This window comes from Bufo bufo, chromosome 4 (assembly GCF_905171765.1).
Source record: "Bufo bufo chromosome 4, aBufBuf1.1, whole genome shotgun sequence".
In the NCBI taxonomy this organism is placed as follows: Eukaryota; Metazoa; Chordata; class Amphibia; order Anura; family Bufonidae; genus Bufo; species Bufo bufo.
The window spans coordinates 219,233,014-219,250,044 of record NC_053392.1 but is presented as its reverse complement, the minus strand read 5'-3'; the positions used below and the strand labels follow the sequence as shown (position 1 = coordinate 219,250,044).

Below are 17,031 nucleotides of genomic sequence, written 5' to 3'. Positions count from 1 at the left end.
CCAGCCTGCCAGCGGCGATCGTTCGCTGGCAGGCTGGAGATGTGATTTTTTTAACCCCTAACAGGTATATTAGACGCTGTTATGATAACAGCGTCTAATATACCTGCTACCTGGTCCTCTGGTGGTCCCCTTTGTTTGGATCGACCACCAGAGGACACAGGTAGCTCAGTAAAGTAGCACCAACCACCACTACACTACACTACACCCCCCCGTCACTTATTAACCCCTTATTCACCCCATATCACCCCAGATCACCCCATATAGACTCCCTGATCACCCCCCTGTCATTGATCACCCCCCTGTCATTGATAACCCCCTGTAAGGCTCCATTCAGAGGTTCGTATGAATTTTACGGATCCACTGATAGATGGATCGGATCCGCAAAACACATACGGACGTCTGAATGGAGCCTACAGGGGAGTGATCAATGACTGTGGTGATCACCCCATATATATACTCCCTGATCACCCCCCTGTCATTGATCACCCCCCTGTCATTGACCACCCCCCTGTAAGGCTGCATTCAGACGTCCGTATAAATTTTACGGATCCACTGATAGATGGATCAGATCCGCAAAACACATACGGACGTCTGAATGGAGCCTTACAGAGGAGTGATCAATGACGGAGGTGATCAGCCCATATAGACTCCCTGATCACCCCCCTGTCATTGATCACCCCCCTGTAAGGCTGCATTCAGATGTCCGTATGATTTTTACGGATCCACTGATACATGGATCGGATCCGCAAAACACATACGGACATCTGAATGGAGCCTTACAGGGGGGTGATCACCCCATATAGACTCCCTGATCACCCCCCTGTCATTGATCCCCCCCCTGTCATTGATCACCCCCCTGTCAGGCTGCATTCAGATGTCCGTATGATTTTTACGGATCCACTGATACATGGATCGGATCCGCAAAACACATACGGACATCTGAATGGAGCCTTATAGGGGGGTGATCAATGACAGGGGGGTGATCACCCCATATAGACTCCCTGATCACCCCCCTGTCATTGATCACCCCCCTGTCATTGATCACCCCCTGTCAGGCTGCATTCAGATGTCCGTATGATTTTTACGGATCCACTGATACATGGATCGGATCCGCAAAACACATACGGACATCTGAATGGAGCCTTACAGGGGGGTGATCACCCCATATAGACTCCCTGATCACCCCCCTGTCATTGATCACCCCCCTGTCATTGATCACCCCCCTGTCAGGCTGCATTCAGATGTCCGTATGATTTTTACGGATCCACTGATACATGGATCGGATCCGCAAAACACATACGGAATGGAGCCTTATAGGGGGGTGATCAATGACAGGGGGGTGATCACCCCATATAGACTCCCTGATCACCCCCCTGTCATTGATCACCCCCCTGTAAGGCTCCATTCAGACATTTTTTTGGCCCAAGTTAGCGGAAATTATTATTTTTTTTCTTACAAAGTCTCATATTCCACTAACTTGTGTCAAAAAATAAAATCTCACATGAACCATATGAACCATACCCCTCACGGAATCCAAATGCGTAAAATTTTTTAGACATTTATATTCCAGACTTCTTCTCACGCTTTAGGGCCCCTAGAATGCCAGGGCAGTATAAATACCCCACATGTGACCCCATTTCGGAAAGAAGACACCCCAAGGTATTCCGTGAGGGGCATATTGAGTCCATGAAAGATTGAAATTTTTGTCCCAAGTTAGCGGAAAGGGAGACTTTGTGAGAAAAAAATAAAAAATATCAATTTCCGCTAACTTGTGCCCAAAATTTTTTTTTTCTATGAACTCGCCATGCCCCTTATTGAATACCTTGGGGTGTCTTCTTTCCAAAATGGGGTCACATGTGGGGTATTTATACTGCCCTGGCATTTTAGGGGCCCCAAAGCGTGAGAAGAAGTCTGGTATCCGAATGTCTAAAAATGCCCTCATAAAAGGAATGTGGGCACCTTTGCGCATCTAGGCTGCAAAAAAATGTCACACATGTGGTACCGCCGTACTCAGGAGAAGTTGGGGAATGTGTTTTGGGGTGTCATTTTACATATACCCATGCTGGGTGAGATAAATATCTTGGTCAAATGCCAACTTTGTATAAAAAAATGGGAAAAGTTGTCTTTTGCCAAGATATTTCTCTCACCCAGCATGGGTATATGTAAAATGACACCCCAAAACACATTCCCCAACTTCTCCTGAATACAGAGATACCACATGTGTGACACTTTTTTGCAGCCTAGGTGGGCAAAGGGGCCCACATTCCAAAGAGCACCTTTCGGATTTCACCGGCCATTTTTTACAGAATTTGATTTCAAACTCCTTACCACACATTTGGGCCCCTAAAATGCCAGGGCAGTATAACTACCCCACAAGTGACCCGATTTTGGAAAGAAGACACCCCAAGGTATTCCGTGAGGGGCATGGCGAGTTCCTAGAATTTTTTATTTTTTGTCACAAGTTAGCGGAAAATGATGATTTTTTATTTTTATTTTTTTCTTACAAAGTCTCATATTCCACTAACTTGTGACAAAAAATAAAAAACTTCCATGAACTCACTATGCCCATCAGCGAATACCTTGGGGTGTCTTCTTTCCAAAATGGGGTCACTTGTGGGGTAGTTATACTGCCCTGGCATTCTAGGGGCCCAAATGTGTGGTAAGGAGTTTGAAATCAAATTCTGTAAAAAATGACCAGTGAAATCCGAAAGGTGCTCTTTGGAATATGGGCCCCTTTGCCCACCTAGGCTGCAAAAAAGTGTCACACATCTGGTATCTCCATAATCAGGAGAAGTTGGGGAATGTGTTTTGGGGTGTCATTTTACATATACCTATGCTGGGTGAGAGAAATATCTTGGCAAAAGACAACTTTTCCCATTTTTTTTATACAAAGTTGTCTTTTGCCAAGATATTTCTCTCACCCAGCATGGGTATATGTAAAATGACACCCCAAAACACATTCCCCAACTTCTCCTGAATACGGAGATACCACATGTGTGGCACTTTTTTGCAGCCTAGGTGGGCAAAGGGGCCCACATTCCAAAGAGCACCTTTCGGATTTCACCAGCCATTTTTTACAGAATTTGATTTCAAACTCCTTACCACACATTTGGGCCCCTAGAATGCCAGGGCAGTATAACTACCCCACAAGTGACCCCATTTTGGAAAGAAGACACCCCAAGGTATTCGCTGATGGGCATAGTGAGTTCATGGAAGTTTTTATTTTTTGTCACAAGTTAGTGGAATATGAGACTTTGTAAGAAAAAAATAAAATAAATAAAAATCATCATTTTCCGCTAACTTGTGACAAAAAATAAAAAGTTCTATGAACTCACTATGCCCATCAGCGAATACCTTAGGGTGTCTACTTTCCGAAATGGGGTCATTTGTGGGGTGTTTGTACTGTCTGGCCATTGTAGAACCTCAGGAAACATGACAGGTGCTCAGAAAGTCAGAGCTGCTTCAAAAAGCGGAAATTCACATTTTTGTACCATAGTTTGTAAACGCTATAACTTTTACCCAAACCATTTTTTTTTTACCCAAACATTTTTTTTTTATCAAAGAAATGTAGAACAATAAATTTAGAGCAAAATTTATATATAGATCTCGTTTTTTTTGCAAAATTTTACAACTGAAAGTGAAAAATGTCATTTTTTTGCAAAAAAAATCGTTAAATTTCGATTAATAACAAAAAAGTAAAAATGTCAGCAGCAATGAAATACCACCAAATGAAAGCTCTATTAGTGAGAAGAAAAGGAGGTAAAATTCATTTGGGTGGTAAGTTGCATGACCGAGCAATAAACGGTGAAAGTAGTGTAGGTCAGAAGTGTAAAAAGTGGCCTGGTCTTTCAGGGTGTTTAAGCACTGGGGGCTGAGGTGGTTAAAGAGGACTTTTCACTAGAATAGAAAATCTAAACTAAGTATACAGACATGAAGAGCGGCGCCCAGGGATCTCCCTGCACTTACTGTTATACCTGGGCGCCGCTCCGTTCTCCAGGTATAGCCTCCGGTATCTTCCTATGTTCGGCTCCACCCAGTTGAGCCTGCCGGTGTCTCCTTCTCCCATGCTGTAGAGCTGGCCAATCGCAGCGCTCAGCTCATAGCCTGAGAGTTTTTTTTTAGAGAGGTTGCCTTTTAAATATTCCTCTCATAGAGCAAATGAGGCTCGGTTCAGCAGACAAGAGGTACCACTGACTTGGAGATTGCCAGGTTCTATAGATGCTCCAAAGCCTCTAACACAGATTTTGAATACAGGTCCCTATTTTCTAAACCTAATGATGGCAAAAACAGGTTGTCTAGACTTGCACCAGATTTATCACAGTGGCTCGGGCTGGATGAGAAATCTGGTGCAGGTTAGACACTTTTCTTTCTTATACCATATAATGGTTGGGTTAGGGCTCATGCACATGACCGTATGTATTTTGCAGTCCCTTGGTCTGCTGGCCCCTAATAGAACAGTACTATCCTTGTCCGTAATGTGGACAATAATAGGACATGTTATTTTTTTTGTGGAGCGGACATACGGACATGGAATGCACACGGAGCAACTTCCATTTTTTTGTGGACCCATTGAAAGGAATCGCTCCGCATATGGACCTGTTAAAAAAACGGAATGTAAATGGAAGAAAAATACCTTTGTGTGCATGAGCCCTTACTTTGAGCCACATTTTAACTCCAGAATTGAGGCACAGTTTTGGAATAAAATGAAGCATTTTGGGCCCTCCACTTTCCCTTGTCGAGCATGATGGAAAAAAGTGCAAAAACACTAGGGGGGGGGGAGGATTTATCCAACTGTTGTAAAGTAAAACTGGCTTAGTTGCCCATAGCAACCAATCAGATTTCACCTTTCATTTTTGACAGCTCCTTTTGGAAAATGAAAGGTAGATTCTGATTGGTTGCTATGGGCAACTAAGCCAGTTCTACATTACACTAGTTTGATAAATCTCCCCCAAGGTGCACAAAATTGCTCCACTTTCTAGACAGATTTTGGCACGGATTAGTAAATCCGGGTCAGTATTTTAACTATAAAAATAAGAAGACAGAAAACAAACCTTTCCTGTAACACTTCCTTACCAGTTCTGAAAATATATGTAACAATAATGGAAAAGATATAGCTTTAGTAATCAATCTCATTATACACAGATTATCTGAGAAGTAATTTAAAGGGGGTTTCCAGTTTGCGTTAACATCCTTTAAAATAATTATGTATGAAGGTACCTATAATTTTGTAATGTATTTCTTTTACTGGTGGGTAGGAGGAACTATAAACTAGTTGGGTGTTAGAGATGGTGCAGGAGCTAAGGCAGAAAAAAGAGAAGTGCATCATGGGTTTGGTTGGATACAGCAACAGGAAGTGCTACAAACAGGATGGAAACATACCGTAGTGATTGGTTTAGATGGTGAAAATAGGTCAGGAGAGTCTAAAGTGAAAAGAAAACATTGGGAAAATGTACATGAGGTAAGCAACTACATGAGCAGATCTGTTAAAAACCTGGAAAATCTCTGCACTGGTCTCCTATGGGTCAGTGGTACCTTTTCAGGGCCTCGTGTGAGTATAACATTCTATAGAAACTGCAGACCATACTGTTAACACATGGTGAAGACAGAAAAAAACTATTTAAATAGCAAATATTCCCAGTAGAAGGGATCAGATAGCAAAATATTGCATATATCACAATTATATACATCAAGTATTACACAATAGTGAAAAAATGTAACCATTAAATAGGCTTTCTGGGACTACTTTGGTTTTTAACAGATATGCTCAGGTAGTTACCGTATTTTTCACTTTATAAGACGCACCAGAGGATAAGACCCCCCCCCCCCCCAGATTTTAGAGTAGGAAAATAAGAAACAAATATTTTTCCTCAGACGTCTTATCAGCCCACTCAGAGCCTTATAAGACCTCAGATTAGCCCATCAGACCCTTATCGGACCTCAGATTAGCCCATCAGGTCTCAGATTAGCCCATGAGAACCCCATCAAACCTCAGATTAGCCCATCAGTACCCCCGACCTCAGATTAGCCCATCAGTACTCCCAGACCTCAGATTAGCCCATCAGTACTCCCAGACCTCAGATTAGCCCATCAGTACCCCCAGATCTCAGAATAGCCCATCAGACCTCAGATCAGACTAAAATAAAAAATCAAATGACTACGTGCAGCATCAGGTCATAGTGCACGCACTACGTTCTGATGTTGTACGGGGTCAGGACAGTGCAGCGCAGGCTGGGAAGATGGTAGCGCGACAGCTGAAGAGGAGCCGTGGCGCAGACCAGGGAGGGTAAGTTTTACCTGCGCTTGCGGCGCTTCGCTGCCCGCTCCTAATACATACTAGTGAGCGCTTCCATAATGGAAGTGCTCACTAGTATTCGTTTTATAAGACGCACAGACATTTTGGGGGGGGGAGTGCGTCTTATAAATCGAAAAATACGGTACTTACCACATGTACATCTTACCCATGCTTTTTTCAATTTGGACAGAAAAAAAATCAGGTAACAGCCAGCAATATCACGATGATACACATATAGGGGGTCATTTATCAAACTGGTGTAAAGTAGGACTGCCTTAGTTTTCCATAGCAACCAATCAGATTCCACCATTAACCCTTTCACCACCAAGGTTTTATATTTTTTTGAGATTTCGTTTTGCACTCCCTGCCTTCACAGAGCAATACATTTTTTATTTGTCTGTTCATATAGCCATATGCTGGCTTGTTTTTTGCGGGACAAGTTGTACTTTCCAACGCCACCATTTAAAGGGCTTCTGTCACCCCACTAAAGTCTTTTTTTTTTTTTTGGCTACTTATAATCCTTATACTGCGATATATCAATATATAATGCTTTTACTCATTTTGGTTCAGTAGTTAATTAAAAAAAACAGACTTTTATAATATGCAAATTACCTGTCTACCAGCAAGTAGGGCGGCTACTTGCTGGTAGCAGCCGCATCCTCCTTTCATAATAACGCCCCCTCCTCTTGTTGATTGACAGGGCCAGCGAACTCGCTTGTCCTCTGGCTGGCCCTGTCTGCATTCAAAATCTGGCGCCTGCGCCGTACCTGTCTTCAGTCGGCGCAGGCGCACTGAGAGGTGGACGCTCGCTCGGCCGCTCCTTCCTCAGTACGCCTGCGCCGGGTGTAGACGTGACGTTATCGCCGCAGGCGCATTGAGGATGGAGCGGCCGAGCGAGCGTCCTCCTCTCAGTGCGCCTGGGCCGACTGAAGACAGGTATGGCACTGGCGCCAGATTTTGAATGCAGACAGGGCCAGCCAGAGGATGAGCGAGTTCGCTAACCCTGTCAATCAACAAGAGGAGGGGGCGTCATTAGGAAAGGAGGATGCGGCTGCTACCAGCAAGTAGCCGCCCTACTTGCTGGTAGCAAGGTAATTTGCATATTATAAAAGTCAGTTTTTTTAATTAACTACTGAACCAAAATGAGTAATAGCATTATATATTGATATATCGCAGTATAGGGATTATAAGTAGCCAAAAAAAATAATATATATACTTTAGTGGGGTGACAGAAGCCCTTTAATATTGCATATGATGTAGTGGGAAGCGGGGAAAAAATTCCAAATGGGGTGAAATTGCAAAAAAAATGCAATTCCACCACAGTTTTACGGGTTTTTTATTTACGACGTTCGATGTGCGATAAAACTGACCAGTTACTTTTAGTCTACAGGTGAGTAAGAATCCAGCGATACCTTATATGTATAGTTTTTCTTGCGTTTTGATAGTGATAAAGAATTAAAAAGTGGGGGGAAAAAAATCTGTTTTATTTTTTTGTCGCCATATTTTGACCCCTATAACTTTTTTGTAATTATGTGTACGGAGCTGTATGGGGGCTCATTTTTATGTAGAAAATGAAGCGACCAAAAACGGTGAATCGGCCATTTGGACGCTTTTTCCGTTTACCGTTTGCTGTATGGGGAATATATTTTTATACTATGGGCGTTGTCGCACATTGTGTATTTTTTTTTAAATGCTTTAGTTCTTTTATTTATATTTTGGAAAAAGGGAGGTGATTAGAATTTTTTTTATTTATTTTTTTGTAACACTTTTTTATAGTTCCCATAGGGAACTATAACATGCAATCATTAGATTGCTATTCTGATAGACCCCAATGCACTAGCATTGGAGTCTATGAGAAAATTGCTTGTTCCCTACAGGCAAGGGCTCCATAGGAAATACTATGCAGCAGCCTCCTGTCATTCACAAAGACAGGGGCTGCTGCATACACGATCCGGCTCATCCGTTCGCCACACGGGGGAGCCAGAGCATCACCGGAAGCACGCGCTTCCGGTGTTTCACGTGTTCAGATGCCGTGGTCAGGATTGACCACGGCATCTGAGGGGTTAAATGTCCGAGATCGGCATTACTGCCGGTTGCGGACATTAGCTGCGGGTGTCTGCTAGAAAGAGCAGGCAGCCACCCGCAGCTATGGCGCCCGATCCGCTCAGGAGTGGGCGCCATCTTTAAATCTTGTAGGTTTTAGGCCTAGTGCCTTGTGGCCTATTAGGGTATTCAATTCAACTGTATGGCCATAATGACGATTTCACAGTTAGGCTACTTCCACATGTACGTTTTAAATTTAGGTTTTGCGATCCAGCAGAGGATGTCAAAGCGTGAATTTAAAGGATCCGTTGCATTTAATACATCCTGATGGCTCAGTTTTGGCTGGATCCAGTTGTATTAAATCAAAACTGAACAAATCTGATCAGGCATGAAAAAAATTGTAAGGGTACATTCACACTAGCAGTATTCTTTTCCGGTATTGAAATCCGGTAAAGGGTGTTAATACCGTAAAAAAAAAACGCATCATTTTTGTTCCAATGCATTCTGAGTGGAAAGCAATCCGTTCAGTATGGCCTCATGCACACGACCGTTTTTTTTTTTTAAGGTCCGCAAAAACGGGGTCCGTAGGTCCGTGATCAGTGACCATTTTTTTCGTCCGTGGGTTTTCCTTGATTTTTGGAGGATCCACGGACATGAAAAAAAAGTCGTTTTGGTGTCCGCCTGGCCGTGCGGAGCCAAACGGATCCGTCCTGACTTACAATGCAAGTCAATGTGGACGGATCCGTTTGCAATTGCACCATATTGTGTCAACGTCAAACGGATCCGTCCCTCATTGACTTTCAATGTAAAGTCAGGAGTTAATATACCATAGGATCTGAGTTTTCTCCAATCCAATAGTATATTTTAACTTGAAGCGTCCCCATCACCATGGGAACGCCTCTATGTTAGAATATACCATTGGATTTGAGTTAGATCGTGAAACTCAGATCCGACAGTATATTCTAACACAGAGGCGTTCCCATAGTGATGGGGACGCTTCAAGTTAGAATATCCTACGAACTGTGTACATGACTGCCCCCTGCTGCCTGGCAGCACCCGATCTCTTACAGAGGGCTGTGATCCGCACAATTAACCCCTCAGGTGCCGCACGTGAAAGGTCTGTGCGGCGCATTGCCTATAGCACAGACCTGTCACTTACCAGTAGGAGGAGCGCCGGCCGGTCACAGACATCGCAGCTCGCAGGTAAGTATAATGCTTCTAAAAATTGCTAAGTAACCATGGCAACCAGGACTGCAGTAGCGTCCTGGTTGCCATGGTTACCGATCGGAGCCCCAGCGATTAAACTGGGACTCCGATCGGAACTCTCCACTGCCACCAATGATGGGGGAACGTGATTTTAACTAAGGGGGGGGGGAAATGTGAGGCCGCACTGGCCACCAATGATGGGGGATTCGGAACGTGATTTTAACTGGGGGGGGAAAGAGGGGAGGCCGCACTGGCCACCAATGAATATAATATTGGGGAGGGAGGGGGGTCAATCTTGTGTGCATCCGTGTTTTTTCACGGACCCATTGACTTGAATGGGTCCGTGAACCGTTGTCCGTCAAAAAAATAGGACAGGTCATATTTTTTTGACGGACATGAAACACGGATCACGGCCGCGGATGAACAACGGTGCATTTTCCGAGTTTTCAACGGACCCATTGAAAGTCAATGGGTCCGCAGAAAATCACGGAAAACGGAACAACGGCCACGGATGCACACAACGGTCGTGTGCATGAGGCCTATGCATCAGGATGTCTTCCGTTCCGTCCCTTGTACGGTATTTGACCGGACAAAATACTGCAGCATGGAACATTACCGTACTTGCCGGATCCGGCATTAATTTCGACTGAAATGTATTAATGCCGGATCCGGTACCAAGTGTTCCAAAAATTGCCACATCAGCGGATCCGGTATACTGGTCTGCGCATGAGCAGTTCTTTCTAAGCTTTGAAAAAAGTAAATACCAGATCCGTTATTCCGGATGATACCGGAAAGACGGATCTGGTATCTCAATGCAAAAGTCTAATGGATCCATATCCGGAAAAAAAGGTTACCGTTTGCATATGGATTTCCGGATCTGGCAGGCAGTTCCGGCAACGTAATTGTCTGCCGGATTCTTCTAACGTTAGTGTGAAAGTCCCCTTGGGCTACTTTCACACTTGCGTTGTTAATTCCGGTATTGAAATGGGGCAGAGGATCTCAATACCGGAATTAAATGGATCCGTTTTGATTTTGCACATCAGTATACATCCATTCCGTTAGGACGCGATTGTGTGAAATCAAAAAGGAAAAAAAAAATTTCAATGGGTGACGGATCTGGTTTCTTAGGCTCCTCAAAAAACAGATCTGTCAACATTGACTTAAATTGTTTTCAGTGCCGGATCAGGTTTTTTTCCCCATTTTTTGCAGCGTGCAGCAGTTTTGTGTCGAGTCACAAAACAGAATGCTGAGGGATCTGTTTCCATTCAGAATGCAAGAGGACTAAACGGAAGCGTTTTTTTCTTCTCCCGGATCTCAATAACGGAAAACAACAACGCAAGTGTGAAAGTAGCCTAAGGGCTCATTCACATGACCGTATATATTTTTTTCGTTCCCGTTCCGTATTTTTGTGGACTGCATGCGGAACCATTTATTTTAAATGGGTCCGCAAAAAAAACAGAAGGTACTCCGTGTGCATTCCGTTTCCATATTTCCGTTCCGCAACATTTTGAGTCTTGTCCTATTATTGTCCGCAAATCACGTTCCATGGCTCCATTCAAGTAAATAGGTCTGCAAAAAATACAGAATGCATACGGAACACATCCGTATGTCATCTGTATTTTGCGGATCCATGCCCACTTTTTCCATGTGTTTACTGTTTACAAACATTACAGTAGATTACAGTAATGATTACAAATTTTCTGTTTCAGTTTGCGATCCGCAAAAAAGATCACATACGGAGATTTTTTGCGGAAATACGGAACGAAAACACTAAGGATCCAAAAAACGGAACGGATCTGTGAAAAATGGCCAGCAAAACACATACGGTCGTGTGAACAAGCCCTAACTCAATGGTGCCTGATCCTTTTTTTTTCATTACAGGAAAAAAAGGATCTGCCACCTATTGACTTAGGCCTCTTTCACATGAACGATACAAATTGTGCCAGGATGCGTTCAGTGAAACTCGCACCATTTCGCAAGCAAGTTCAGTCAGTTTTGTCTGCAATTGCATTCTTTTTCCACGCGAGTGCAATCCATTTAATACATTTTTCACACGTATGAAAAAAAAACCGAAAGACTTACAAACAACATCTCCTAGCAGCTATCGGTAAAAAACACTTTGCATCCGGATTAGGTGTTTTTCACGCAGCCCTGGCCCCATAGAAGTGAATGGGGCTTCAGTGAAAAACGCATTGTAAGACCGAATGCACACAGCCATGTTTCAAGTTCCGAGAGCGGTCCGTGGTATCCCGGCCTGGAATCCTGCTGAGAGCAGGAGCGCACAGCGTCATTGGTTGCTATGACGCCGTGCGCTTCATGCCGCCGCCGCAGTACAGTAAAACACTTGTATGATCTATAAGAGTGTATTACTGTAGTGCAGAGGCGGCATGAAGTGCACGGCGTCATAGCAACCAATGACGCTGTGCGCTCCTGCTCTCAGCAGGATTCCAGGCCGGGATACCACGGACCGCTCACGGCTGTGAAACATGGCTGCGTGAAAAACGTAGAATATAGAACATGCTGCGATTCTCATGCAAGCAGAACTGATGGGTGAAAAACAAGGCTGATGTGCACAGACCTATTGAAATGAATGGGTCAGGATTCAGTGTGAGTGCTATGCGTTCATGTCACGCATTTCTCCTGCGCGGAAAACTCACTCGTGTGAAAGAGGCCTTAGGCTACTTTCACACTAGCATTTTTGCTGTATCCGGCAGGGTTCAGCAAAAACGCTTCTGTTACTGATAACACAATGAACGGATCCGGTTGTATTATCTGTAACATAGCCATTATCTGTGTCAGAGAAAACTGTTTCCGTATCCCGTGACGGAAAGCAAACCGCAGCATGCTGATGTTTGCTCTCCGGTATGAGAACGGAACGGAATGCATTTTGGAGCATTCCATTCTGTTCAGTTACGTTTTGTCCCCTTTGACAATGAATGGGGACAAAACAAAAGCGTTTTTTTCCGGTATTGAGACCTTATGACGGATCTCAATATCGGAAAATAGAAACGCTAGTGGGAAAGTAGCCTTTACAGCGGTTTTGTGTCTGGCCCCAAAATGCAACTGAACTGAACTGATGCATCCTGATCTGTTTTTTCCCCATTGACAATGAATGGGGAGAACTGATCCTTTTGCCGGATCTCAAAACCTGAATTAAAAATGCAGATGTCAGCGAAATTGCAGAAGGCCTCGATGGTAAGGTGTGTCTTTTTGCTGATGACACAAAGTTTTGTAACAGGGTTGATGTTCCTGGAGGGATACACCAAATGGAAAAAGGACTTAGGAAAACTAGAGGAATGGTCAAAAATCTGGCAACTAAAATTTAATGTTGATAAGTGCAAGATAATGCACCTGGGACGTAAAAACCCAAGAGCAGAATATAAAATCAGTGATACAGTCCTAACCTCAGTATCTGAGGAAAGGGATTTAGGGGTCATTATTTCAGAAGACCTAAAGGTAGGCAGACAATGTCATAGAGCAGCAGGAAATGCTAGCAGAATGCTTGGGTGTATAGGGAGAGGCATTACCAGTAGAAAGAGGGAGGTGCTCATGCCCCTCTACAGAGCACTAGTAAGACCTCATTTGGAGTATTGTGCTCAGTACTGGAGACCATATCTCCAGAAGGATATTGATACTTTGGAGAGAGTTCAGAGAAGAGCTACTAAACTGGTACATGGATTGCAGGATAAAACTTACCAGGAAAGATTAAAGGACCTTAACATGTATAGCTTGGAAGAAAGACGAGACAGAGGGGATATGATAGAAACTTTTAAATACATAAAGGGAATCAACAAAGTAAAAGAGGTCCTGCTACAAGAGGACATAGTTTTAAATTAGAGGGGCAAAGGTTTAAAAGTAATATCAGGAAGTATTACTTTACTGAGAGAGTAGTGGATGCATGGAATAGCCTTCCTGCAGAAGTGGTAGCTGCAAATACAGTGAAGGAGTTTAAGCATGCATGGGATAGGCATAAGGCTATCCTTCATATAAGATAGGGCCAGGGGCTATCCATAGTACTCAGTATATTGGGCAGACTAGATGGGCCAAACGGTTCTTATCTGCCGACACATTCTATGTTTCTATGAGAAAGTAGCCTTAGGCCCCTTTCACACGGGCGAGTTTTACATCACATCACGCATTGCACCCGCACTGAATCCGGACCCATTCACTTCAATGGGGCTGTGCACTGATTTTCAAGCATCACTTGTGCGTTGCGTTAAAATCGCAGCATGTTCTATATGCTGCGTTTTTTCACGCAACGTAGGCCCAATAGAAATGAATGGGGCTGTGTGAAAATCGCAAGCATCCGCAAGCAATTTTCACGCATGGTTGCTAGGAGATGATAGGGATGAGCAACCCGGACCCATTAAAGTAAATTCACTGTATTATTTTTCCCTTATAACATGGTTATATGGGAAAATAATAGCATTCTTAATACAGAATGATTACTAAAATGTGGATTGAGGGGGTAAAATAAATAAATAAATTACTCACCTCACCCACTTGATCGCGCAGTTGGCATAGTCGTCTTTCTTCTTCTTTCAGGACCTGCAAAAGGACCTTTGATGACGTAATCGCGTTTACCACGTGGTGAGAGCGATTACGTCATCAAAGGTCCTTTTGCAGGTCCTGAAAGAAGAAGCAAGAAGACGATGCCGGCTGCGCGATCAAGTGGATGAGGTGAGCTAATTTTTTTTTTTTTTTAACCCCTCGATCCACATTTTAGTAAGCATTCTGTATTAAGAATGCTATTATTTTCCCTTATAACCATGTTAAAAGGGAAAATAATAAAATGAATAGAATACCTAACCCAAACCCGAACTTCAGTGAAGAAGTCCGGGTCTGGGTACAATATTCAGTATTTTCTCACGCGTGCACTCGCGTGGAAAAAACTGAACATCGGAACGCAATCGCAGTCAAAACTGACTGCAATTGCGTGTCTCCTCGCGCGGTTTTCCCACAATGCACACACGACGCATCTGCAGCAAATCCGGGATGCCCGTGTGAAAGAGGCCTTTGGGAACTTTCACACTAGCGTTTTTCTTTTCCGGTGTTGAGTTCTGTCACAGGAGCTCAAGACCGGAAAAAAATTATCAGATTTATCCTAATGCATTCTGAATGGAGAGCATTCCGTTCAGTATGCATCAGTTAAGTCCCTCTTACGTTTTTTGGCCGGAGAAAATACCGCAGCATGTATTTCCATTGAAATGTATTAGTGCCGGATCCGGCATTAAGTGATCCGGCAAAACGGATCCGGTTTTACGGTCAGCGCATGCGCAGACTTTTAAAAATGCAAAAATAAATAAATACTGGATCCGTTTTTCCGAATGACACCGGAGAGACGGATCTGGTATTTCAATGCATTTGTAAGACGGATCCGCATTCGTATCCGTCTAACAAATGCCATCTCTTTGCGTCAGAATTGCCGGATCGGGCAGGCAGTTTCGGCGACGGAACTGCCTGCCGGAATCCTCTGCTGCAAATGTGAAAGTACACTTAAACAGTGATGGCCAGTTCGCCGTGTTCGGCGAACACATGTGGGCTGCCATCTTAACTCACAAGTCCGGCGATGCACAGGTAAGTCACCGGGAGCAGGCAGTTCCGAGAACAGCCCGATGAAGGCCCCCGGCGGCTGTTCTCGGAACTGCCTGCTCCCGGTGACCGCATTTGTTTCAGACCGGCTCGCGCACAGGTAAGGACTTACCTGTGCATCGCCGGACTTGTGAGTTAAGATGGCAGCCCGAATGTGTTCGGGCGAACGCGGTGAACTGGCCATCACTGCCCTTAAATACAAAAGGACAACCTGCGCCTCCCAGACCAACCAGGTTAATGAGGACTTGACAATCCCCGCATTAATTAAAGCTGGAAGCATCATTATGTAGCTGGCTGGTGACTGTAAGAAGGACGGCTCCTTGAGCATCAGCTCACTTGTAGAGTCTATGGCAAGTCTGTCCTTGCCAGCTCCTAGTCCACATAGAGTTTATTTTCTGGCGCACAGACCTCCCAATATGTGGCAAATCTATGTGTATGGCTAGATCCAGACCGGTGTAAGAAACACCTTGAGCTGTGTGTGCAAGTGCGCTGATAAGCAGGTAAATCAAACTTATCTTTATTTTAATGCTAAAGATGTAAAGTTTTTTTTTTATCTAGTGAAAAGTTCAAAGTAGGTATGATGACATTTAATTTAGTATTTTATGTGTTTTCTAGCTTTCTTTACGTTATGGTTATAGTGGCCTGTCCCCTCTACGCTTTAGTAGCAACATTAAGCACAAAATAAATGAGAGTAACAGCCTGTCAAAATCCATCAATCTTGTTGAAAGAACCGATCAAGCAAGACAAAGGGGACATGGGGATAATAGAAAAGAACAGAAACAAGACAAAAAAGGGATAAAACACAATAAAGAAAAGAGTGGGCAGAAATATCCACATCAAGACTCTTTAGAAGAAAACAACAAAAACAAAGTCACTCCTGCTCCTCCTCTGCACCTAACTAAACCAGCCATTCAAATGCCTGCTGTCCTTAAAGTACCTGATGTGTCCAACAGTCAGGAAACTTCACCAAATACTAATAAAACATCTGTGCTAGATTTTCCAGGACGTCCCACTGATGTTGTCCCAAGATGTCCTGGAACAGTGTGGCAGCCAAAAAGCCTGATTCCTACAGCTAAAACATATAGCAATGGTGATTTAACTCCACCAAATCAAGTTATACAAAAAAATTAGCTCAGCACCTCAGATTAAAACCCATTGTTTTAATGATGAAAATAAAAAAATGAGTTAAATAAAAAAAACAATTAATGTTTCAACATGCATGCAAGCAGAAATGTTATCTGTATTACTGTCACTTTTATAGTTTGAAAATATGCTTACAAAAGTAAAGTTTGCTTATTGCGTACCACAGTGCTTCACCCACATTGTGTTACCAGAATTGTGTTTATTTCAGGTACTTATAGCGCCAGGCTCGGACTGACCCACAGGGGTACAGGTGAATCCCCCGGTGGGCCCCTGAGCAAGGTGGGTCGCTAGTCTACCACCCCCTGCACATGTGACACATGACACAGTAGACTTACTGTACTACTTACATATATTCATTGTACATCTCCTCAACCAGCCGATGTTCATATAAAAAACTTTATAGATTATTAAAGAAACTCCTCAGTTTATTATTCTAGACACGATCAGAGCTGAGAGGACTTCTAGGTATAGAGGAAAGCTGCCAGTATCCTCTGGTGATTAGTTTTGGATGCGGTAAATGCGTTTTTTTTACCGCCTCCAAAACGCTACATGACTGTGATGTGGCAGCACCCTAATATGATCTCATCCAGCATTTCTGTCAAGGTGTAAGAGCATATATTTCTAGCAAATAGTGCTCACTTTTTCTAGCATTATAGCTAGAGATGAGCGAATTTCCGCTTATGAAAATCGTTCACACTTCGTTTGGTGGTAAAAGGTTAATTGCGTTATGGATTCCGTTACCATGGACCATAACG

At 43.5% G+C, this 17,031-nt stretch overlaps 1 protein-coding gene across 3 annotated transcripts in view; it reads left to right on the top strand.

Annotated features, from left to right (window-relative positions):
* LOC120997925 (T-kininogen 1-like) overlaps positions 1 to 16,439 on the top strand; it is a 95,535-nt gene extending 79,096 nt beyond the window's left edge. For 2 of the 3 annotated variants that reach the window (XM_040428293.1, XM_040428291.1), the window contains 2 exons: positions 4,273 to 4,282; positions 15,748 to 16,439. In XM_040428293.1, coding sequence (XP_040284227.1) covers positions 4,273 to 4,282; positions 15,748 to 16,264 — 527 coding nt within the window. In that variant the 3' untranslated portion in view covers positions 16,265 to 16,439. The remainder of the gene's footprint in view (positions 1 to 4,272; positions 4,283 to 15,747) is intronic. The other variant, XM_040428292.1, reaches the window with a different exon arrangement.
* The last annotated feature ends 592 nt before the right edge of the window (positions 16,440 to 17,031 follow it).